General features: G+C 38.7%; 1 protein-coding gene across 1 annotated transcript in view; it reads left to right on the top strand.

Annotated features, from left to right (window-relative positions):
- LOC125484216 (cyclic AMP-dependent transcription factor ATF-6 alpha-like) overlaps positions 1-25,960 on the top strand; it is a 65,682-nt gene that overhangs the window by 13,587 nt on the left and 26,135 nt on the right. The window contains exons 3-7 of the mRNA XM_048602021.1: positions 6,937-7,021; positions 9,406-9,485; positions 12,712-12,847; positions 13,322-13,513; positions 20,600-20,826. Of these exons, the coding sequence (XP_048457978.1) occupies positions 6,937-7,021; positions 9,406-9,485; positions 12,712-12,847; positions 13,322-13,513; positions 20,600-20,826 (720 nt within the window). The remainder of the gene's footprint in view (positions 1-6,936; positions 7,022-9,405; positions 9,486-12,711; positions 12,848-13,321; positions 13,514-20,599; positions 20,827-25,960) is intronic.

The raw sequence follows: 25,960 nt of genomic DNA, 5'->3' as shown, positions 1-25,960 counted from the left end.
AACATGTAGCAATACTACAGCAATCCTTGGTTTTTAAAACAATTCCTTTTTCATTGCAGAAAAATAAAAAAATGATATTTACATTCACAAAAATGTCAAACAAGTTAGTTGAACTAACTCTTGTAAAAATCTGGATCTTGCTCACATTTCTATTTCAACCCTGATCTGCCCCCCGGTAGGCCAAGTGAATAGTTAATATTTTCTCCGTGCAGTTTAAACAAATCATTTATCTGATGTCTCATGAATTAGTTCATTCGTACAATTGTTGGTATTCCTTTACCATAAGTAGTTTGAAGTTTGCACAGACGATGGAGCCATTCATAAACATTCAGCTTTCAAATAAGTTGGTGAAAGTATTCTCAAACCTGTCACAAAAGTTGGGAGATTGGTTGTGAATAGAAATGAATCATACTTAGCAATTGCTCTTTATATGTTGAGATACAATTTTATTTTTTTATATCCATTCAATAGTGTGGGCATGAAATGAGCAAGTGATCTGCTCCACCAGTGAAATACCCTCTTAGTATATTGAGTACAGCCTTTATGTTTCCAGTTTTTTTTATGCTGTGTGCTAGTTGTGTTTGTTCTCCCACAATTCTGTCCTGTTTGTAAACTCTATGGTCATGAACATTTTCTGTTTGTCAGACACTGAAGAAGCACTTCTTCTGGTGACAGTGCTTAGACTATTTGATTTAATTTGCATGAAATACAGCCCTTTGAGTGAGTGATTTGACAATAAGCAGAACTATGTCTCAGTGTTGTTGGGTAATTACTGCATATGCTGTGCAGACTTAGGCTGCAGATTGATACAAGTTGTTGGTTTCCATTTGGGACAGGTTTAGTTTCAAGTGATGTTTTGGGTTAAAATCCATCAGGATTATTGCGAACATTTTCCTTCAGTGCATAGCTTCAAGTATTGATTAATAACATGAAACACCCTTGGCTTATGAAGTTCACTTATTAATTAAAAGTCCCAGCTTAGTACAACTGCTGTATTTTGAACAGGCTGCATACTACCAAACTCAAATTTCAAGGTGGAACATTGTTTTTGTGATTTTTCAGTGCAAATTCTAGAGCTTTTAGAAGCCCATAACATTGCTGAGATATGGGAAATGGGACCTGTTAGAGAGATTCAAATTTTAATGAAATAAATAAAATGTTACAAATAATCAGATCAAGCAGTATGAGAGAGAGAGAGAATCAGTGTTGGAGATTGATAACCCTTGTCATCATCAGATGAGTTTAAGCATCAACAGGGGCAGAGAAAGTGAGACATTGGTGGTGAGAAAATAATATAAGGGAAGGTCTGTGATAGAAGGAAGACAAAGTGAGATTATATGATAAAAGGGATGAAGATACAAGACAAAAGGAGATGGCACTGAGATGAGGATAGGAGCAAAAGATACATCTAGAGGAGGTATAATTGGAATAATAATACAATTATTACCAACAGCTGCTGCCTAGAAAAATGCAGAGATTATGATTTGAAATGACTTCTAAATTGGTTTGTATCTCATCTTTCAGGTGTGAGTTGAGTTTCATTGCAGTTATGTAGAGGCACAAGTCAAAAGTCAGTAAGTGGGGTAAAGACAATTGGATTGGAAGCTTGTACCAATGCTCTTCATTAAGCAGTCACACAATCTGTGTTTAGTCCTTCCAATAAAGACGGGACCTGACTATAACTAGTGAATGAAGTTGTCTAAATTAGAAGAAATAAAAGGAAATTGCAGTTCCACCCGGAAGAAGTATTTGTGGCCCTTGTTGGGAAGGTAGGATGTAAGTAGTGAGTTTTTTTTTGTATCTCATATGTTTGCAGAGTAAGTTGACCTGAGAAGAAGTGTGTGGATTTGATGGAGGAATGGACCAGGGTGTTGGGAAGGTCCCTTAGAAAATCAGGGCAGTAAGTGTTTAGTGGTATCATGGTGGAAATAACAAATGATTAATATAGAGTCTGGTGTTATGAAAGATCAGGATAGAGTGGAATCCTACCAAGATTTTTGGAGGGAGTGGAAGAGTTAAGAGCAAAACTACATGAAATGAATAGGATCAGTTTGATGGAGAGAAAGTGGAGTGAAGAAAAGATATTTCATAAGTACTGATTTGGAAAGTGGCATCATCTGAAAAATGCGATAGAGGTTGAGAAACTGAGAAAATCCTTCCAGGCAACTAGCTGGGTATTAGTATAGTTAATATAACTGCAAGAACTGCGAGAGTCAAGAGCCTATTGTGCACATTGATTGATTGACTGTACCAGGATCGTAATCATAGAGTCAAAGAGTTATACAGCGCGGAATCAGACCCTTCGGTCCAACCAGTCCATGCCAAATATAATCCCAAACTAAACTAACCCTACCTGCCTGCTCCTGGCCCAGATCTCTCCAAACCTTTCCTGTTCATGTATTCATCCAATTGTCTTGTAAACATTGTAATTGTATCCACATCTGCCACTTCCTCAGGAAGTTCATTCCATACGTGAACCACCCTCTGTGTAAAAATTTTGCCTCTTTTTTTATTAAAATCTCTCTCCTCTCACTTTAAAAGTGGGCCCCCTAGTCTTGAAATTCCCATCTTAGGGAAAAGACAACTACCGTCAACTCTACCTATACCACTCATGATTTTATAAACTTCCATTAGTTTGCCTTGTCAACATCCTATGCTCTAGTGGAAAAAGGTTCCAGCCTTTCCTTACACCTCAAACCTTCCGTACCTGGCAACGTCCTGGTAAACCTCTTCTGAACCCTCTCCAGCTTGATAATTTCCTTCCTATAACTAGGTGACCAGAACTGGACACAGTACTCCAGAAGAGACTCCTGTCTCTATGTGACACCAACTTTAAGGAATTACATATCTGCTCCCCCTAGGTCCCTCTGTTCTACAACACTACAGAAGGCCCTACTATTGATTGTATTAGCCTTACCCTTGTTTGTTGAACCAAAATGCAATACCTCGCATTTACCCAGATTGAACTCCATCTGCCATTTTTCAGCCCATTAACCCATTTGATCAAGATCCCTCTGTGATCTTAGAAAACCTTCTTCACAGGCTGCAATGCTACCAATTTTGGTGTCACCTGCAAACTTACTAACCATGCCTTCTATATTCTCATCCAAATCAATTATTTAAATGACAAACAAAAGAGGACCCAGAACTGATCCTAGTGGAACATCGCTGGTCACAGGCCTCCAGTCCGAAAAGCATTACCCCACCATTACTCTCTGTCTCCATATGTTAAGCCAATTATACATCCAATTAGCAAGCTCACCCTGAATCCCATGTGACTTAACTTTACTAAGTAGTCTACCATGTGAAGCCTTGTCAAAGGTTTTACTAAAATCTGAATAAACAATGTTTACTGCTCTGCCATCAATCTTTTTGGTAACTGCCTCAAAAAATGCAATGAAGTTTGTGAGACACTATTTTCCTTGCACAAAACCATGATGAAATTTTCTGGTTCAAGTGGCAAACATTAAAGGGCATTGATACACTGCTCAGTATATCTGAAAATGTGTGGGGGAGGGAGTTTGGTAGAACTGGAGGAAAGAATGTTCCACAACAAGTCAGCCCTATTCTCAATCAGTCTAGTTTCCATAGAGTGATTTATTTTTGGGATCAAGTGACTGAAATCGAACAGTAAGTACTTAATTGTGACAACTAATTCACCCAAATGAAGGAGAATAGTGGTGGCTAAGGATGGGATAAATCTCTTTGAAAGGAAAAATGAAGGATAATGGTGTAAATGTTTACGCATCTGTGGCATTTAGGGCAAACAAACTGTTGGATAGATAAAAGGCATTAATTGCTCATGAAATGTGGGAATTGTTGGTTCAACCAGCATTTGTTACCCATTCCTAATTTCCCTTCAGAAGATTGACGATGAGTCACTTTCTTGGAGAGATACAGTCCATGGGGGTTTGGTCCACCCACTGTAGTAAGGGAGTTAAAGGATTTTGACCCAAATATAGTTAAGGAGTTTGCAGGCTGTGGTGTTCTTGAGCATCTACTGCTCTTCTCCTTTTGTGTTGTAGAGGTTGTAGCTTTGGAAGGTGCTGTCTAAAGATCCTTGGTGAGTTGCTGTAATGCATTTTGCAGATTGTGTGTTGGTGGTGGTGGGAAGGAATTTTTATGGTGCTGAATGTTGTCAAATGTCTTGAATATTCATGGGCTGCATTATACAGGCTAGTGGAGAATATTCTCTTGCACTCCCGATTTATGTCTTGTAAACTTTCAATAGATGTATTGCTGCAGAATTCCTAGATGCTGACCTGCTCTTGTAGCCACGGTATTTAAAAGGCTATTCCTGTTTAGCTTCTTGTCAAAGGCCAGTGAGGGATTCAGTGTTGGTAATGTCATCGACTGTGGAGGACAACTGTTTGGATGCTGACTTGTTTGGAATGGTAATTGCTGAACACTTGTGTGTGATGGAATGGACCTTGCCACTTTATATCCAAAGCTTGAATATTGTCCAAGTCTTGCACAAATATGTGGATATGGGTTGGATCAGAATCTAAGGAGTTGTGAATGGTAAAGAACATGATAAAAAAATCACCACCTCTGACTTAGGATGGAAGAAAGATATTGAAGAAGCAGCTAACGGTGATTGGGCCTCAAATACAACCCTCAGCACCACCTGCAGTAATGTTGTGGGATTTGCATAATTGACTTCCAGCAACACACTTGTCCAGAAAAACCAGGACAAATCCAACCCAACCAATCACCACTCCTTGGTGTATTCTTAATGACCTGCAAAGTGAATGGAAGAGTCATTTACAGTGCTTTCCAGCAACTATCAAATAACCTACTTTCTGAAGTTTTGTTAGGGAGCTTCACCAGGCCCACTTATCACCTGACCTCCTAACAGCCTTAGTCCAAACATGAATAGAAGATTGGAAGTTAACAGGGGAAGTGAAAATGATTGTTTTGACATCAAGATGCATTTGGCCGCATCATGGCATCATGGAACCCTAGCAAACCTGGAGCAAGTGTTAATCAGAGGGACATCTCTGCTTTTTGGAGTGACACTGGCACAAAAGAAGGTTGCTGCAATTGTTGAAGGTCGATCATCTTCGTATTGGACATCACTACAGTGTAATGGGTCAGGCCTTTGTTCCCTTTGTTGTAAGGTCGCATTGGACAATGTTCAGCACCTTTTGTGACTCTTTGGATATTGAAGCAGTCAGCACCCAAATGCAACAAGACCTGGACAATGTTCTGGCATAGACTATTAAGTGCAAAGTAACATTCATGTCATACATGTCAGGTAATGAACGTCTTCAACAAGGGAGAATCCAACTATCTCTCCTTCACATTTAATGGCATTGCTATTGCCGAATTCCTCACTATCAGTATCCTGTTGTTATTGCTGACTACCAACAGAATTGGGCTAGCTGTATAAGTACTGTGGCTACAAAAGCTGGTTATAGCATTGTCCACGAGCTTTTCCATCTGTTAGACAATTGAGTATAGACTGGTGCAGTAATTGGCTGGGTTTGGTTCATTTTCCTTTTTCTAAGCAGAACTCAGCTGGGCAATCTTCCACATTTCTGGTGGATTCCTGCATTATTTCTGTTTTGGAACACTTGGAGCTCGTTATGGAGCATATGTCATCGGTACTGTTGCTGGGATGTTTTCAGGGCCAACAGCCTTTCTTGATATAGCTAGGAGTGAATTACATTGGCTGAAGGCAGCATCTGTAATGCTGGGGACCTTAGGAGGAGGTTGGGATGGATCCCTTACTTGGCATTTGTGGCTGAAGATCAATGCTAATGCTTAAACCTTGTCTTTTGCACTGAGGTGCTCGGCTTCCTATTTTGAGGAAGGAGCTTCCTCCTCCTACTCCCGTTAGTTTACTTGTTGAGCACCATTCACGCCTAGATGTAGCTTAGATCTGATTTGTTGATTGTGGAATAATTTAGCTTTGGTGCAGTAGGCTGCTTTTGCTGTTTTGCATGCAAATAGATCTATATCGTATCTGCACCAGGTTATCACCTCAGTTTTAGGTATGCCTGGTGTTGTTGCCGCATGTCCATCTATATTCTTTATTGAACCAGGGTTGATTCCCTGGCTTGATAGTAATGATAGAGCAGCTGATGTGTTGGACAAAAGGCTTAAAGATTGTGGTGGAATACAATTCTGCTGCGCCTAATGGCCCATCATGCCACATGGATGCATAATCCTAAATTGCTAACTATATCCCATTTTGCAAAGTAGTAGAGCTACACAACATGATGGAAGGTATCCTCATTGTGAAGATGGGACTCCATTTCCACAAGAAGTGCACTGTGATTATTTGTACTAATACTGTGATGGACAGATACATCTCAAAATTGATGACGGTCAGGTTAAGTAAAGATTTTAATTTGTTGTTTACCTTACCACCCTGCCATAGAGCCAATGGGAGCAATTATGTCCTTTAGGACTTGGCAGTTGTGCTACTGATCCATTTCGGGTGATGCCCCCATTGAAGTCTCTCATCCCAGAGTTTTGTGTCTTTGCAAGCCTTTGTGTTTCTTCCAATTGGTTTAAGCATGGAGGAGTGCTGGTTAATTTGTTGAGTTGGAGCAATAGGTGATAATCAGCAGGATGTTTTCTTGCCTGTGTTTCACCTGATGTCATGAGTTGGTAAGGGTTTTGGAGTCAGTGTTTTTCCCAGTCTATATTGGAATATTATTGTTCTGTATTGATTAACTAACTTGAGTTATAACAATAAAAAATGGAAAACTACTGGGCCAAAGAGCCAAGTTTAGTTCAAAAAATGACAGTTTAGTATATGATGTCAATTTAGCATTGAACATAATGTAGTGCACATTCAAAAATCTTTGAAGTCCATTTTGCACATGAGGAGTATAGAGTTATTGGAATCATGTCTATTCAAGGTGACAGATTGAAAGATGGTGTTCTGCAAAAATGTAAAGATTCCCTGCTGTTTTACTTCCATAGGATATGGACGTGGAAATTGACTTCAGTTTGGAAAGCTCACCTTGGGACGATGATCCTTGGGGACCACTGTGCAACATGTCTCCAGGTATCTTTTTTTAAAAATTATTTTCAAAATTTTTAAATTTTTTGAATCTCTTACAAAATCACTGTAAATGAAGAGTATGATTTAGTTGAAAAAATGAATTTCTGAATACTGGGTGAAAAGCTAGCACCCATTTTTGCAGAGATCCACCAAGTCTGTAAAGGCAAAGGAAAAGATTTGGAGGCAAATCAAGGGTGGACAGAAGAAACTGGGTAATAATGGACAGACCTTAAACTTGAATTTTAGATGTGTGCTGGTCAGGAACAGAACTGTGCTAACAGCATTTTCTATATGTCTGTTTTGATGAGTGATTGTAATGGCATAGTACTCCATCCAGGCTTGGTAGTTGAGTGCAGAACTGTTTGGTGAGAACTTAAGAACAAGAGTAAACTAATTGGACTATAGTAAACAGATATAAAGTATTGACACTACTAACTAAAACACTAATCCCCTTTTAAACTCCCCCACACATACACATAGACACATAAATAGAGGAAAATAGATTATTGATGAAGATAGAAGAACTAGCAACTCAGTTCAATGGTCTTTGCTTCCCAGTTCTGATGTTGAAATGATCCTCCTTTGGCTGATGAGACCCATTGTTGTTATGATGTCTTTCTCTGGATGTTTCCATGAGTTTGTAAAAAGTACAGAAGAACTGTCTCTTGGAAAATGTTTCTGTCTCTGACTTGTCAATTCAAAAGTCACAGATTACAGCAAACACTGTGGGAAAGGTGATTGATTTTCGTGAGATTTAAACTGGGCTTTTGGTTGCAAAGACCAGGCAGCTTCTGGGCATGGAGAAGATCTGCACACTTTTTTTTCCCATCTGTCTCTGTGTCTCTATAACTTGTTTCCAGCTTCAGGCTGCTCAGCCACCTGAGAACCAGTGATGCAGCTGTTGGCAAGCAAAAGTTCTCTGTCACTGATAATGGTCACTAAACCACAGAACACTCAACTTTTTGTTACCACCCAGCTATATCTGAATCCTTTGGCCTCTCTCTGCCTGCAACTTAAACTTTAGTTACTGTTTGTTCAAACAGTTGTTTGCATGATGCTTGCATTGGCAGTCAGCTTACTTGCTTTTCAAACATGTAGTACCCTTTCAAACACTAGTTTTAAAAACAGTTCTTTCTCATTTCAGTCTGCAGTTTTTAAAAACCCAAAAGTAAAAAGATACAGCCCATACATCTTCTAAATCACTTGCTGCACCTGCATGCTGTTTCCACTCAAACCTTTTGTGATTCATGTACCAGGACACTCAGATCCCTTTGTACTAACCCAAGTTTTACAATCTCCATTTAAATAGTAAACTTTTACCTGCCAAAGTGGAAAAGTTTACATTTCCCATGTAATCTTCCATCTGCCATTTTTTTTGCCCACTCACTGAATTTACCTATATAGCTTTGTAGACTGTTTACTTCCGGTTGATAATTCAATTTCTGACCTACATTGATGTAATTGCTAAATTCTGCTACCATACATTTGGTCTCTACATCCAAATCATTGATTATAGATGTTGATTGAGCTTGAAATGACTTTTGTAAATGCATATTCCATCGGAAACTGACTGATCAGAGATGAAGTTATTTGTAATCAGCTTGGTGTGTAAAAACTGCCAATATTTGTGTCTGTCCAAGATGCAATGTCAGTCCAATGAGTGTTAGTCAATTAAAAGATCTTCTGGAGTACTGTATGCAGTTCTGGTTGCCCTGTTATAGGAAATTATTGTAGAACTGGAGAGGGTTCGGAAAAGATTTACCAGGATATTGCTGGGAATAGAGGGTTTAAGTTATAAAAATAGACAGGAAAGGCTGGGACATTTTTCACTAGAGCGTAGGAGGTTGAGGGCTGACCTGATAGAGGTTTATAAAATCATGAGGGGCATAGAGAAGGTGAATGACAAAGTCTTTTCCCTAGGGTGGGAGAGTTCAACACTAGGGGCTATATTTTTAAAGTGAGAGGAGGAAGTTTTAAAAAGGACATGACGGGCAACTTTTTTACACAGAGAGTGGTTTGTGTGTTGCATGAACTGCCAGAGAAAGTGATGGATGCAGGTACAGTTACAACGTTTATAAGACATTTGGATAAGTTCATGAATAGAAAATGTTTTAAGGGATATGGGCCAAGCAAAAGCAGGTGGGACTGGTTTAGTTTGGGAACATGGTCGGCATGGACTGGTTTGATCAAAGGGTCTGATTCTGTGCTGTATGATTCTCTGACTATCTCTATTAGCAGGAATTTTTTTTTCAGGGAAAATTACTTATTAATTCAGTTCCCTCACCATATTGTTAGTCGCAATCACAAAACTCTGGTGGAAGAAATGATTTCCAAAGTTATAAACATGTTCATGTGAATGACATGTGTTTTTTTGTCTTTTTCTACAGGCACACAGATCATGTCAGAGCCTCAGTCTCCAGCTTCGAGCTGTTCAATGACTTCTTCTGCAGATTCAATATTGCAACATGTAAGCAGTTTTTCTAAATACTGACCTGAGTCTTTATTTGTTTTGGTTGCTGAGGACTGTCACAAACCACAACATTTTAAAAGGTTCCTTTGAGTCTTCAATATTTTGCTGAGGAATGTGAACATCAAATGGTGGTTCATAAGGGCACAACACTGATTTGTTGAACCGTGATGTACTATTATAGAAAACTATGGCAGAGAAACAGGAATCTAGGACAGGAATAGGTCATTTATCTCATTGGACCTTTTTCACTATCCCAATAGATTGTGATTGATCTGTATCTTATTTTATCTACTTGTTTTTGTTTCATAACTCTGAATACCTTTGCTAAACAAAATACAACAATCTTTGTGTTGAAACTTTCAATTGATGTAACTTCAAATTTTGTTCATCTGGAGTCACATGTTGGCCAACTCGGGTAAGGATGAAAGATTTCCTTCCCTGAAGGAAATGAGTGAACTATATCCATTTTTATGACAGTGGACAGTAGCTATTCAACTAGCATTATAATTCCAAATTTCTCTTAAATTCTAACCTAATTATTGGTTGTGGTGGGATTTAAACCAATTAACCTGGGGTTCTGGGTTACTGGTACAGTGATGTTACTGCTACACTACCTCTCGATTGAAGTGGTCATCTGTCATCTTGACTTTCTTTCCCTTATCTCCTAACCAATTACCTAAGTAAAACAATGCTGGCAATTTGACATCATTATTTTTTGTCAAGTTTCCGATGTACAACCTTAGCAAACATGTTCTGAAAGTCCATAAAAACAACAGTATGTCACCACTTTATTCCTCACTTCAGTTATACCATCAAAAGATTTGACTGGATTACTGAGACTTGACTTACCTACTACAAGTTCAGGACAGCATACAACTCCAGAGCAACATTGACAAGTTGGTGGATTGGATGGATAGTTGGCAGATGGGGTTTGATGCAGAGAAATGTGAGATGCTACTCTTTGGAAGAGCATTGAAAGACATCAGTAAAATTGGGGAGTACAATTTTAAAGGAAGTGCAAGAGCAGAGGGACCTGGGGATATGATCATAGAAATCATAGAATCCCTACAGTGTGGAAACAGGCCCTTTGGCCCAACAAGTCCACACCAATCCTCAGAGCTTTATAAGCCACCTAATCTACACTTCCCCGAACACTACGGGCAAATTTGGCATGGCCAATCGACCTAGCCTGCACATCTTTGGACTGTGGGAGGAAACCAGAGCACACGGAGGAAAACCATATAGATACAGGAAGAATGTGCAAACTCCACACAGACAGTCGCCCAAGGGTAGAATCGATCCCGGGTCCCTGGTGCTGTGAGGCAACAGTGCTAACCACTGAGCCACCGTGCCGCCCCTCCAGTAAATCTCAGAGTCCTCCCACTCTCAGCTTCCCACGCCACCCTTCTAGCACATCACGCCTGCGTATTCTCATTCACCATTCATTCGAATGGTGGGAAACATTCCTGTAGGTTGGTACACAGATCATTTGAAGGTGGCAGGGCAGGTGGAGAGCAGTAAGTAAAGCAGATGTTGCTCTTGACTTTATTAATAGGAGTATAGCGTACAAGAGCAGGGAGGTGATGTTAAACTTGTACAGGACACTTTTTAGACCTGTATAATTGTGGGCGCTGCATAATAGGAAAGATGTAAGTGCATTGGAGAGAGTGCAAAATGATTTGCAAGGATGGCTCCAGGAATGAGAAATTTCAATTTTGTAGATAGATTAAAGATGTTGGGACTGTTATCCTGGGAGAAGAGAAGGCTGAGAGAACATTTGTTAGAGATTTGCAAAATCATGACCGAGTGGGACAGAGTAGATAGAGAGAAGCTGTTCCTGATCATAAAAGAAAAAAGAGCAAGAAGGCAAGATTTAAAGTGATGAGCAAATGAAGCAATGGTGATGGGAGGAAATTTTTTTTCACACAGCGAGTACTTAAGAGATGGAATGCACTGCCTGGAAATGTGATGGACGCAGTTTCAATTGACACATTCAAGAGAGAATTGAATGATTATTTGGATAGAAATGATGTGCAGGGATATTGGAAAAAGACAGGAAAGTTGCATAAAGTAAAAGAACTGGTGCAGGCATGATGGGCTGAATAGCCTCCTTCTGTGATTCTGTGAAATCCATATTTGATCAAGTAGCAATTTTCCCAATTGCTCAACTGTTGTCCAAACTAACAGCTTCTGGGAATGCTCCACAAGAGTTATTTACAACCTTCCTGTCCAAAAAAAAGCAATTCCTACATAAACAGTTTTCAAAGATTATATGGCTTAAACATCAAGAATTTCTTTACCCTTTCTTACACTGCAGTTTTTCTTTATTCTTTTATGGGACGTGGGCGGGAATGGAAAGGCTGGTGTTTGTTGCCCTTGTTAGACCGTTTCAGAGGATAGTTAGAGTCAATTACATTGCACTGGGTTCACTGTCACTTATAGGCCAATGCTGAGGAGAACAGCATAATCCCCTACTCCCCTCAAAAAACATTAGTCTCCCTGGTGTCCTGGCAAATACTTATTCCTCAGTTGCTCTGGTTATGTTTAATGTTTTAACGAATTATTATGATGATGTGGTCATTTATATGAAGCTGTTAGTAGGACCTTGCTGAGCACCTGCCATGCCAGTTACTTCTTTCAAAAGTATCTCATTGCCTGCAGAGTGCTTTGAGGTGTTCTGAGGTCATGAATTATATTTTGTATGTGCATTTTTGTTCTTTGATTTGCAAGCTGACTGAATGTTCTTCTTCCTTATAATTGTTTTCGTTCATGAGTGAACTCTTTAGTTGATATCCATGCTGCTTCTGTGGGAGGTTTAAGAGGGAAATGTAAAACTTGAAGTCTGAAAAAATTTGTGACCATTAACATTTTGGTCAACTGACATTTTTTTTGTGTCGCACACTATCGGCATATTGTTAGAAGTGGAATTGTAAATGCTGACAATATATAGCAGCATCTGTGGAGAGACAGCAAGTTCATGTTTTGTTTGCAAACTCTCATTATCACAGACTTTTTTGTCATGCAAATATTAAATTATACAATGTTCTTCATGATTGAAAAGAGAATTTGAATTTACTTTATCTTTCCAACATCCCAGGATTCTACATGTGCAATAAGCTGCTCTGAAATAGTAAGATAGTGTTTACAGAATTCATACCAAGGTCTCTATGTCTTGTAATTGCATAAAGTTCTGATTGTAACTTGTATGTTTTACTCTAAATAGGAAGAACTCCTCTATACCTTATCATGTCAGTCTTCTCCAGTTTCACCATGTAGTAAGACCAGTGAGTGTTCTTCTCCATTAGGCGAGTCAAAGGTCACGAGCTCCCCTGAAGTTAAACATGAAGAGTCTGGACCAGGTAAGACCAAATAAAGCACTGTTGGATTCTGCTTTCATTCGCCAAAACTTTTCTCATCTCTGTATCATCCAGATATTTACATCATTCATTTTCCTTTGGAAGTTAGGCTTACATTTCAAAACTATACGTGAATTGGAAACAGTAGCTGCATGTATTACTCATCTTGGTTTAATTTTATCATCAAACGTGTCAAATACATAGGGCACAGATTATCAGCATCTAAGATAGTTATAGATGTATCAATACTTCCTGAATTACATTATTTGAAGAGGCTTATTGACAAATGCCTCTTTTGTTCAAAAAGAAACAGATAATTAAGATTTTTTACGGAATTAACCATGAGGCGTCATGCATTCTGTGTGTTTTGTATCATGGTTGCTGAATTCAGCTTTTGTGGTCTACATGTACAGTCATAGTTTTGATAACTAGTAATTATTTCTACAAGAATTAGAAACGTGTGTTCTTCTGTTACAGTGAATGTCACATCAAATGTTTCAAAACAGAAGCCTATTCAACCGAAACCCATCCTCATTCCAGCTTTATCTGTGTCACAGTCTAGCCCAACACTAGCTGGAAAAACCATTATAATTCAACCGGTTCAACCGGTTCAAAATGTGGTGTCTGTCTTAAAACAACAACCAGTGAAAATCTGTCCAGCTCCTGCTGGTAAGTATCATATGATTTAAAACAAATACATCTCTGTGATTGTGGATTTATTTTTATAGTATTCTCTAGTACATTTTGTATATGGCAGCAATATAGAAAATGGCCAAAATCATGCCCTGAAGGCGGTTGGTAAGGCTTTCATAGCACAGCTCTGTCTAAGGTATCAGCAGAAACATTAAATAAAGCAACAAACACCCCTTTTGAGAGGAGTATTAAGGGGACAACTCAGGCTATATGAGAAATGTCTGTGTATATGTTCAACTTGATGTATTGACCTTCCTGCAGACTGTGGCCAAACATTCTTGAGACCTGTTCCTGAAATAATTTAACATGAGATGCACTGGATGGATTTTGTCTGATACACCAGCTGGAGACTAAATATCTTGCTACACGTTTTCTCCTAACTTGTTTTTGCATGTCTTTCCCTGAGTTGTGATGCCCATGGCCTGACTGAAACATTCTAGATAACTGACAATTGCATTTCAGGTGATCTTGTTCATAGAAATGAATAATTATTGACAATAAGTGCAAAAGGGACTTTAAAGCAATGATTACACCTCATTGGAGAATGCTGTGAGTCAAAATATTTGCAGTGTTTGACATTTTCCTCTCTCCAAAGCCTGGCTACAAGTTGTTGTTTGACAAGAACTGCATCCTCTCTCAGAATATGCTAAAAATCCCTTTGCAGCATCTCCAGGATGTCTCCAGAGATCTGGTTGGCTGTACTTCAGCCGTAATTTTGTTCAGAGACTCACATGCAGAATTTTGCTGCAAAAGTGTTTAAGTCAGTATGGATGAATAATTCTATGGGTGCTATTTGCATTCTTAACTAACCAGAGCAACATCTTTATTCACTACTGCAATCAGATTATTGTATTGGATACTCTAAGCAGATAAGAGATGTATTGGGTTTTTTTTTTTGATGGTTAAAAAGATGGAATATTCTTCCTCATATCAGACTTGGCCATTTCAAACACGTTTCTTAAGTGGGGAAAGCTTTATCAGTCAATATAGTTGTAGGCCAAAAACTATAAATGGTATTCATTGTAACATAGGAAAGTCATCAAAAGTGTGAAGAACATTCCAAAGGGAGTAGTCTCTGGGTAAATAGGAAACTCAAGAACTTTCACACACACCTGTTTAGAATTGTTACATTAGCTTGTGACATAGACTTACTTGCTGGTCGGTAAGTGGACTATTTGGTACATGATTGTCTGTAAGGAATAGAATTGATATTGACCAAACAGATTTTTTGGAGGGCCAACAGTCAGTTAAGACAAGGGGGTAGTGATCACAACATGGTGGAATTTCAAATCCAGTTTGAGGGAGAATAACTCTGGTCTCAAACCAGGGTCCTCAAACTAAAACTAAATTAGGGCAGAGGTATGAACAAAGAGTTTTCTAATGCAAACTGGGAAACTCGATTAAGGCGAAACTCAATGGATGAACAGTTGCCGACATAAAAGCAAAGATTTCATAGTGCTAAGCAAAAATGTAATTCGGTCAAAAGGGAGGACTCATGAGAGCGATGAGCACCTGTGGTTAACAGACAGTCAAGAAAGGCATCCAATCAAAAACTGAGGCATACAATGGAATAAAAAATAGTCTTTAGGATTTGGAGTATTTGTTTAGGAACCACTGGTAGATCACTAAAACGTTAATCAAGTGGGAGAAAATTGATTATGAAAGTAAATTTGGCAAGAAATATAAAAACAAACAGCAAGAGCTTCTATGGATATATGAAAAGCGAGCAAATAAAATAAATGTGGGACTTGGAGAATGCAACTCTGGAATTAATAATGGGAAACAGGGAAATGGCAGATAAATTTAAGCAATATTTTGCATCAGTCTTCATGATGGAAGATGCTGTATACATTCCAAAAACATCAGATAAGCTAGGTACTAATAGGAGGCAGAGGTAGGTTGTTTGTGTGGCCATTGACAGAGTATAGAAAACATTCACCCCACCTAACAAAAAGATCCATGCTTCTGCTGCGATCAAGAGAAAAGTCAAGATAGTCTGATGATGTGATTCAGACAAATCTGTTCACAGCACTCGGTGAATTACAAACAGTGCTAAAGAAGCAGAGGAGAAAGATGCAAAAAACATTGATGAGGATGACAGCAATTATAAGATCATAGCAAAAAAGTATAGTCTCAGCGTGTTTGTCAAGGAAAGGCTCGGTGGCGACCTGATAGAGGTCTTGAAAATTTTGAAGTTGTTTGATAAGGTGAACGTAGAACACTTGTGGTGAAGAGTATAACTTGAGGTTATCAAGATAAGATCATTAACATATAATCGGGAAGTTGGAATAAATTTCTTCAAAGTGTGGTGAAAATGTGGAGCTTGTTACCACTACATTTGCCGAGTTAGATAACAGATCTGTTTAAGGGGAAGTTAGATGAGCACGTTGAGCTGATAGGAATAGAACGTTATGCAGCCAGGCTGGGAGGAGTTTTGTATGGAATATAAACACTGTTTAGGATCAGATAAGCCAGGACACCTGTTTCAGTGTTATAACTCTCTTGATTTTAGTGTAATTTCAGTGCATCCAGAGTTCAGATTTTCTGCCTTAACTACTATTGGAGAAACTGCTTGTCTGTAATGAGTTAATGAAATCGTGCTGTAAGTCATTCAGAAAGGAAATTGTAACAGTGTCAGTAGATTGCTAATGGTGCCTGTTGATTTGGATCTGTATCTGTCTAAAAAATTGCTTTAAGATTTTAAACTCAGCTCAATGTTTACAATTCAAGGAAATGCAAAGTCTTCAGTCTTGACAAGCATGAACATACTTGGGACCTTTTTGAAAGCCTAAAATTTTAACCAATGCTATATAAAAAGCCACAAAACTTAATGTTGGCTATTGGTCAGAATGCTCAGGGTTGCCTGTTGTATTGGACATGCTGAGAGTTCAGATACATAAATTGAAGTGCCAGATGAGCCAGGCCTATGGGAAATGGGACATTGGTCCAGAAAGCATTGGAATTCTCAAGTCTGAGAGGCCCAGGATATTAATGAGGATTCCATCTGTTGATAAATTGTGTACAAGTGTTAATCCAAAAGTATAGATCATGAAGTGAATAAATGCTTGGACGTGCATGTTGTTAAATATAACACCAAGAATGTGAGTGATTTGGTTCAGATGGTTGTCAAGAGAAAGATGGATAAAGACCTGAGATAGTGCATAGGGACCAGAGGATAGGAGGCTTGCGCTGCATGCAGTGGTCTTCTCAGTAAGAAACTGGCTGATATTTCTGCACATTTAGTCCTGGTGGTACTGAAAATGTATTCAAACAAGCAATGTAACAAATTTGAGACTGTGGAGGAGTTCAGAGAAATAGTAGTACCACCATAATTTTGAGTTGATGGGAAAAGCCTACTGTGGGATGTCTAGTTTGGATGTCTATTGAAGTGCCACTTGAGGTGCTGAGGGAACTGCCTTGCAGCAGATCTTAAATAGCTTGAAATTGCATTTCAATTGGGCAATATTTTCCAAATCCTATGCATAAATGATTAAGTACCAAATAGTATATGGTTAATCATCTTGTTAAGTAATTCCTTTATTTAAAGTTAAGATGGCTATTAATTGTCAGAGCATGTATATTTAGGCTCTTGTGATGCAGTGATAATGTCTTTACCTCTGAGCCAAAGGCCTGGGTTCAAGTCCCATTTGCTCCAGAGGTGTGTAATAATTCCTCTGAGAAGAAAACTACTTGCTTCCTAATAATGAATGCTCAATGAAGAAGCTGTCAATCTCTCGAGACCAGGAATTAAAAGAAACAGTTCAGTTAAACCCAGCAAATGTTAAGTTGCCATAGTCTTACCAGATCGTAGACCTGCTTTCTCATTTGAGGAATGATTTGATTTCCAGATATTGAGGTGAACATTTCAACTAGGTTGAAACTACTTGTATTATTTGGGAGCCTAGGACTAGAACATGTCCACAAATAAAATCAGAGATAAAATCATAACATATGTCTCAACTGATTAAGGCGTCTTGGTTAATACAGAGCACTTTAATCAATTGGGTATTAAATTCTGTCTCTGCTTCCTGGAGAGTAATAAATCTTACCCAGAGCTATGTCAATTAACATTGACATCCGTGCTTTTGATTGTGTAGATTGGCCATGATTCTTATCTTAATGATTATCCTGTGACTCTTGCCGGCCAGTTACACAAGAGCATGCAGCCAATTGGAAAATATTCTGATTCATGAGTTTTGGCAAAGCAAATGAGAATGTACACTATGCAATTCTGTTGTGACTGAATTCTGAAGCTGCTTTTAGTCTGTTATTTACTTTTTCTGGATTCAGGGAGACTGTAAGGCATGAACTAGCCTTCTCCCTTTAGTCTATTAAAGTGCGCTTCTAACCATATAACAAAATTGTAGGCCCATGAGTGCTTGTATTCTACTCTCGGGGAGGAATACATTCAGGAATGTAAAGGCAGGATGTCTCTTCAGAAATATCAGCCTCTAAGAATTTGGTGCAGACAATTGTGAATATAGAAGTCTTCATTGCATTGTTTATGTATCTTTTGAAAGTGATTTGAAAATTATAAATTTACTTATCAAAACGCAGACACAAATTGACTGAATCTCATAGCTTTTATGCAATTTCTAACTGTCAAAGGAATGGCTTGAAGGTCAGAGAATAAAGAAATCTTAACTCTCCAAGTCTTTCAGAGTCAGGGATAAGGGAGCAGTTTTCCATCTGTGCGGCCACGAGGTAATTCAAGAGTCTGCAGGATATTGAACATTTATATGGTTCAAATACATTCCAACATTCCTGCAGCTTTCTTTCAAAAATTATTTTGACTGCTGTTTAGGTTGTAAGTCCGGTGCATGAATTTGGAGAGAGTGAAAAGGCCTACGCTTAAATATTTGAGCTCTGGAGGAATGTTGAAGTTAGCTTGCGAAGTTAACGTCAAATCATCTAGGAGTGATCTGTTTTTCTGATTCACTCACAGAAATCTTCTACCTATGGTCAATCTATTACTTAATTATGAAGGCCCATGGCTACTTGGAAATACAGTAAAATTGAAAAAGGTTTGTGTGCTATGAATTGGAAGCATCGCTGCTCTGCTTAAAGCAGTTTGTGCCCAAAAGCAGTCATATTGCAATTCAGAACCAATTAAAAACCATCCCTGCCTTTTAGCTGTGTATCCTCACGATACTGTTATCTTTTATTTTTCCTGAAGAAGAGCAAAGGCAGTGATGTCGTGGTAATGTCACTGGGCCAGTAATCTGGAGCCCCAGGACTATGCTCTGGGGACATGGGTTCAAATCTCATCATGGCAGATGGAGGAATTTGAATTCAGTTAAAATCTGGAATAAAGAGCTGGCCTAATGATGATCATTTTGATTGTCATTGACCCATCTGGTTCACTACCTTCTCTTAGAGAAGGAAGTCTATATCCTTACATTGTCTGACCTACATGTGACTCCAGACCCATAGCAATATGGTTGACTCTTAATTGCCTTCTGTGAAATGAAGTGAACAAAAAATATAACATCCCCCTCCTGTGAACAAATAAAAATAAAAGAATGCAAGACAAGAAGATTCCCTCTTTCTGCATGGCAGAAGCCCTTGTGTTGAGAGTCACAGTATTGGAACCCTGGGAGCCAATTCTGTGCTCATATGTGGCCAGCTTAATGTAGCTGAATATAGGGAAAGATAGTCAGTTGAGGAGCTGAACTTGATAAGATATGCAAAATTGGCCAGTTTTGGATTTTAAGTTGCACAGATAACAGTTGCTTCTGTTTAAAAATAAATGATGAAAAATAGCAAGAAATCATGGCTGAAATATATCACTGAGAGATTCTGGTATAAATCCACTTACTATGAAGCGTCAATTCATGATGGAACCTTGAACTTAAATGCAAATTTACTAAACACAGAATAACAGATCTTGTATCTTTAGATTTGGGTTTCAAAATAGAGGCAGATGGATGTTGGTCAGTTCTGCGAAGAATTTTTTGCAAGTCAAAATGTCAGTTTGGACCTCTATTCTGTATACAACGGTTCCAAAAAAAACACAAGCCTGTATTATAGTGCCTGGAAAAACCCCTTTAGTGCCATGGATTAACTGTTTGCATTGATGAGTTTAAGATATTAGATGGTTAGAATTTATCAGGAACAAATAATTTCTAATGTTTTCTTTTCCCTGATCATCGACATTGTATCAAGATTTTTAAAGACTGTGCCTCCACCTCTACTGAGAGAAACAATTGGAATACTGTATAGAGAGAATTTATAGAATTTATGAAACTGAGTTTTTCCTTTGAAACCCATTGCCAAATTCCCACTCTAAAACTAATGTGCTGCCGATGAGCTGAATACTTCAATACGTGATTCTCTTCAAAACAGTGTTGCATCGCAGAAATGCTTTAGTCATGGCAAATATGCACCTTGCTTACGGGGAAATTTGAAGTTCTTTAATTGTGACTGACCCAGAATCTGACTTTTTAAAGAAAATACATTGAGCTTCTTTCATCTTGTATTTAGCAGCAAACATTTCAGGAATTAAGGGATTTTTTTCTCTCAAGGGTTGCTTCAGATTAATTATGTATACTTGCCCATTTTTCTTTAATAAATATCATAACTTTTGCAGTTTTGACTATTGACATTTGTAAATTACAATAATTTATCTTAAGGAAGCAAAAACGTCTGATTGCAATGTGCAATCACAGAGGCATGAGACAGCAATTAGCATGCCCCTTAGTTAAAATATGGCTTTATTGGAACTAAAGTTTTTGGTACTTTGCAGCTCCTTTTTAGTTTTAGTCTGGGAGTTCTGCTTGAGCTTTTGGTTAATAAACTCAGCTATTGCTTTCGATCTTAAATACATTGACCTGACTTGGTAAATGTTTATTAATCAGATTATTGGATCAGATTTCTTTTAAGTAAAAGTTTTGATAGATTTATATAAAATGTTAATTTGACTATCTAATTACAAAATGGTTCCAGATTAATTAGAGTCTTCATCAAACCCCTTCACATATATAGCAGTAGACGTGAGGGTAGAGTTCTTGTGTTCTGAAATCTGCTTGCTTATTGATGCTTGTTGCTTTTACCTTGTTTTAGGTCAGGCAATTGTGGTTCCTCAGCCTGCTGTGGTACAGCTTCAGCCCCAAAGTCTTCCTGCTGCTCATCCAGTTATAAACATGGCTGGTGGAGCCAATCACGTTGGCACAGTTCCTCTGAGAGTACTGACACCTGCAAACAAGAGCACTATGAATGGAAATGCTCCGGCGGGAAAAGCTGTCAACTCAACACCTGCACCTGCTGCACCCAGCAACAGGAAGCCAGATGTAAGTTTTACTTTTTGTAGTCTGCAAGTTATTAGTCATCATTTGTTTTCTTAGCTCCAGGATGCACTTACTGGCATTATTTCTTTGGCTCTTGCCATTCATCGATGGCACATTTGTAGTCTGAATATGACATCACAGAGACTATAGGTTTTTCCAACTAATCTTAGGTAGTTGGAGTCTCATTCTGCCAGTGCACTCTGAAATTATTTTCTTACTCGTAACTATGAATATCCCAAGGGTTACCATTGACCAGAAACTGAGCTGGACCAAACATATAAGCTGTAGTTAGAAGAGCAGGTTAGAGGTTAGACATTACATGGCAGGGACTAGCCTTCTGTTTCCTCCGTGCCTATCCACTATCTTGAAAGCATGATTTAGAGGTGTGATGGAATTCTCTCCACTAGTCTTAATGGGTGCAGCTCCAATAACTTGACACCATCAGGCAAAGCAGCCTGCTTGATTGGCACCCCATCCACCACCTTCTATGTTCACTCCCTTCATCACAGTAGCAGCAGTGTGTACCATCTACAGAATGCATTGTAGTAATTCAGCAAAGCTTCTCCAATTACAGTTTGCAAACCTGTGACTGCTACCACCTAGAAGTACAAGAAAATGCATGGGAGCACCACTGCTTGTGAATTCTCCTTCAGGAGAAAAGTACCATTCCTTCATTGTCATTGAGTCAAACTCCTGAACTCCCTTAATCGTACTGTGGCGGCCCCTACACTCCAAGGTCTGCAGTGGTTTAAGGAGGAAACTCTCAATCATCTTCTCTAGGACATTTGGAGATCGACAATAAATGCTGGCTTAGCCAGAACATCCTATGAAGGAATGAAAAGAAACTTGTATAATTCCCTTAAATGCATCCACACTATTCACCTTAACTATTCTTTGTGGTAATAAGTTCTACATTCTTGGTTGTAAATAAATCAGTAGAGAATTCATCTAAAATTTATTAGCAATTATCTTATATTTATGACCTCTAGTACTGTATTCCCTGCAAGTGGAAACATTGTATCTGCTTGAAGATAGAAGAGACTCAATCACAGTATCCAAACTATGACTTGTGAACCATCAATGGCTGGCCAAGTGGTTCTACATAGCTTACCATTAATTTCACTGAGGTTTGTCCTATTCAAATTCACTGAACCCAGAAATTTGCAGAACATGGTTCTTGGCATTCTGGTCTGGCTGAATAATTCTTATCCAAGAGCATGACGATCTGTAAGTTAAGAATAAAGGCAAGTTTATGTAATGTTGATTTGATCTTATGCAAACGTTAAACTTGAATGTGGCTGGGTGGTTGTTGACAAAGTCAAGCTCTTTTTAAAAAAGCATATGGAGAGATTGTAATCGCACAATCTGACTGATCCCACTGGTTGCTGAAATCCCCAGTGAACTATGCTGCTGCTACCTTGAGATTGTTGGAGCCTTCGTGACTGTTTGTTTCTTCCTGCTTAAACTTGGCTAAAACACATGGGATGGGGTGAAAAGGGAAATCAGAAATCAAATTGAAAGAGGCTTGAGAGTGAAGTAGGTGTAAATTGGATAGGGGAGGGGGCGAATTGAGATGTAAGGATAGGAGGTGAATGAGATGAGATGAAGTCAGAAGTCACAGGACACCAGGTTATAGTCCAACAGGTTTATTTAAATCACAAGCTTTCAAAGCATTGCTCCTTAGTCAGGTGACGAAGGAGCAGTGCTCTGAAAGCGTGTGACTTTAAAGAAACCTGTTGGACTATAACCTGGTGTCATGCAACTTCTGGCTTTGTACACCCTAGTCCAACATCGGCATCTCCACATCAGAAATGAGATGAGGTGAGGGAATATGAGAGAAACTGATGTGAAAAAGGATCGAACTGAAGTAAAAGAAGTTAAAGGAAAAGGAATAAAGCCTATAAATGGCGTGTCTAACAGTAATTTTTACTAATGAACTCTGCCTGACTTTGGCTGTCTAACAAACTGAGATGCATAATGTTTCCATGCAATGTTTTTAATGTATTTTCTTTTAGATTTGTGTTGAAGACATTACTGTGTTCAGAATGTAAGCAGGTTTTCACTAGGCATTTTAAGTGCTGAGTTGCTTAAAGCTAATACAAAAAACAAAAATGATATGCCATCTGAAACAAAAATTGCTGTCAGCTGTGAATTTATCCAACATCCACAGTGTTGATGATATGAAGCAGCTTCTCCTTCTATTTCGAGTGTAAATAGAATCCAGTCATAGGCCTGCGTAACCAATTTCACTTTGAAGCTACTTAGTGCTTTTATCACCCAGTTTGCACTATACTAGTTAAGTTGGTGGGTTTTCAAAACCATTATTCATGCTGCTAATAATGCTGCTAATAGTACATATATGCAACTTGAAAGAGAGAGGTTTATATCCAACTTCAACCTTTATAATCTGAAAGATATGGAGGGGCACATGCTTTTTCGTGATCTTGACTAATCCACTGAGCAAGAATTTCCAGTCTTTTTGTTTTATGAGATGATTCGAAGATTTTTCCTTCCACAAAATGCCCCCAAGTCTTTTCCAAATATTGTTTACTTTTTGTTTCAGCAATAATTTGTTCATACCAGTCCTGATTTTGTATTTCACTGACTAAGAACATGTGCCACATGTAAGATGGAAATCAGATTTCTATTTATCTTTGCTATCCTTTGCTGTTCCTGGTATATAAACAGAGGCTTGAAAAGGTGAAGTTTCTGCAATCCTTAACTCAGTCCTAATTCACTTCTCTGACATGAGAACTCCCTCCTCTCTGGATGTTGTTCAGTAATTTTGTTGTGTGTCAATATCAAAAGTTGAGCGATCTGCACAGGGAGGAGCACAATGTAACATAGATTGAATTGCTACAGTGTGGAAACAGGCCATTTGGCTCAACAAGTCCACACTGACTCTCCGGAAAGCATCCCACCCAGACTCACCCGCCTACCCTATCCCTTTAACCCTGTATTTTCCCCATTGCTAATCCACCTAACCTACACATCCCTGGATATTATGGGCAATTTTAGCATGACCAATCCACTTAACCTGCACATCTTTGGACTGAGAGAGGAAACTGGAGCACCCGACAGAAACCCACGCAGACACAGGGAGAATATGCGAGTTCCACACAGACAGTTGTCTGAGGCTAGAATTGAACCTGGATCCCTGGTGCTGTGAGGCAGCAGTGCTAACCACTGAGCCACCATGCTACCCCAAATGCTTTCTTCTGACTTATAATTGCATTGACTCTGTCATTCAAGAGGTTTTTTGGTTGGTTGAGTTCTGATGAATCTTACCTGAATCACAATTTTATTTTGCTTACATCTTTGAAATTAAATTAATATGTTGCAGAGTACATTTTAGTTCAAAGTGTAAAATTTACACTAGAGGCATAAAGTATAAAGATGAGGAAGTAATGTTATACCTTTTACAAGTCATTGGTCAGACCATGTATGGAGTGTTGTTTTCAGTTCTGGGCACCTTAGTTAAGGAAAGATGTTAAAGCCCTGGAGGGAGTGCAAAGAAGATTTACTAAAATGATACAAGGAAAGATTGGAGATATTGGGTTTATTCTCCTTGGAGCAAGGAAGATTAAGAGGTGATCTTATTGAGGTGTTCAAAATTATAAACATTTTTAATAGGGTAAAGAAGTATGTTCTGTTTGCACTACTTGATATGTGAGTAATTAGGGGTCACAATTTCAAGACTGTCAGCGAGAGATGTGAGAGTGAGATGAAGAGAAACTTCTTTAGTCAGAAAGTTGGTAGGATTTGGAATTCATTGCCTGGGAGTGTGGTGGATGCAAATTCCATAGTAGACTTGAGAAGACAACTGGACATATATTTGAAGATGATGGATTTACAGGGCTTTGGAGATTGGGCTAGAGAGTGGGACTAGCTTGTAACTTTTTTGAGAGCTGCAACAGACATAATGAGCCAAACTACCTCTTTCTGTAATGTAAAATTATATGATTCTATTAATAGATGCTTTGGAACAAATGCAAGTGCTTCTTAATGTGTTGAATCGTGCAAAGTTTATAGATTTGAATGTCCCAACACACTCGAGGTTGCAGTTTCAGCAATCCTGTTGTGAATAATTGGTCAGCAGGCTTGCTGTTAGCTGTCTTTTGTTAGAAGACAGCCTGCATAAAATAAGACCTACGGGTTGGAAGGCTGTGTATGTGTCATGTTGGTGATAAAATTGAAATTTGAATTTGATCATAAGGTTTTAATACCTTGGACTTTCATGGACTGATATAGTTTTAAAAAGGGACAAATATACTGACTTAAAATGGCCACAGCAATCACCTGACCACACATGCTTCATGAAACCTATGTGAAATAAAAGAGCACAGTCTGAAACAAAATTAACATTTTGTCGAAAGGTCCTTGTGACCTATTTTGATTTTGTACCTACAGTAAAATCTTGCAAAGTTGAATCATGCAGGGATCCCTGCAAAATTGAAATCAAACAGGGCTTCATGACATACAGAGATTTGCTAGCTATGTGGTCCTGCACCTGATCGTGGAGAAAGTGAATGGGGCATTACAGTATCCAAGTATTGTATGGAAATGCTCTGAGTATTTCTTGCTTTTTGACAGATCAAAACAAAGGACGTGAACAATCAGGATTTCACAGTGAGGTGCTGACACCACGCCATTCCACAATCACTTTCTTTGTGTCTTTGTTACTTTTTTCATAGGATTAGCTGACAAAGAAATTTCTCATTGTTTCGCTCGAAAACCTTGTAACTGACTCCTTTCTGTTACATCTGTATCTGGTTCATTACATTTCGATTAGAGGGAGATATAACTTTATATTAAAAAGAACATAGAAACTTGTGGACAATTGGGAGCCTAAAAGGAGGGGAGCGAATTCATCCCTCTTCACCTGGTCAGAACAGTTTGTAGCTATTGCTGGGCAATTGCTTTTGTCTTGTAACAGTTACCAACCCTTTTTACCTTGTTCAAGCTGTTCATATTTGGAAATTGTTTCAGAGATAGTAGGAACTGCAGATGCTGGAGAATCTGAGATAACAAGATGTAGAGGTGGATGAACACAGCAGGCCAAGCAGCATCAGAGGAGCAGGAAGGCTGACGTTTCGGGCCTAGACCCTTCTTCAGAAAAGAAGGGTCTAGGCCCGAA

This window comes from Rhincodon typus, chromosome 10 (genome assembly GCF_021869965.1).
Source record: "Rhincodon typus isolate 14 chromosome 10, sRhiTyp1.1, whole genome shotgun sequence".
NCBI classification, from domain to species: domain Eukaryota; kingdom Metazoa; phylum Chordata; class Chondrichthyes; order Orectolobiformes; family Rhincodontidae; genus Rhincodon; species Rhincodon typus.
This window is presented reverse-complemented; position numbering and strand designations above follow the sequence as displayed.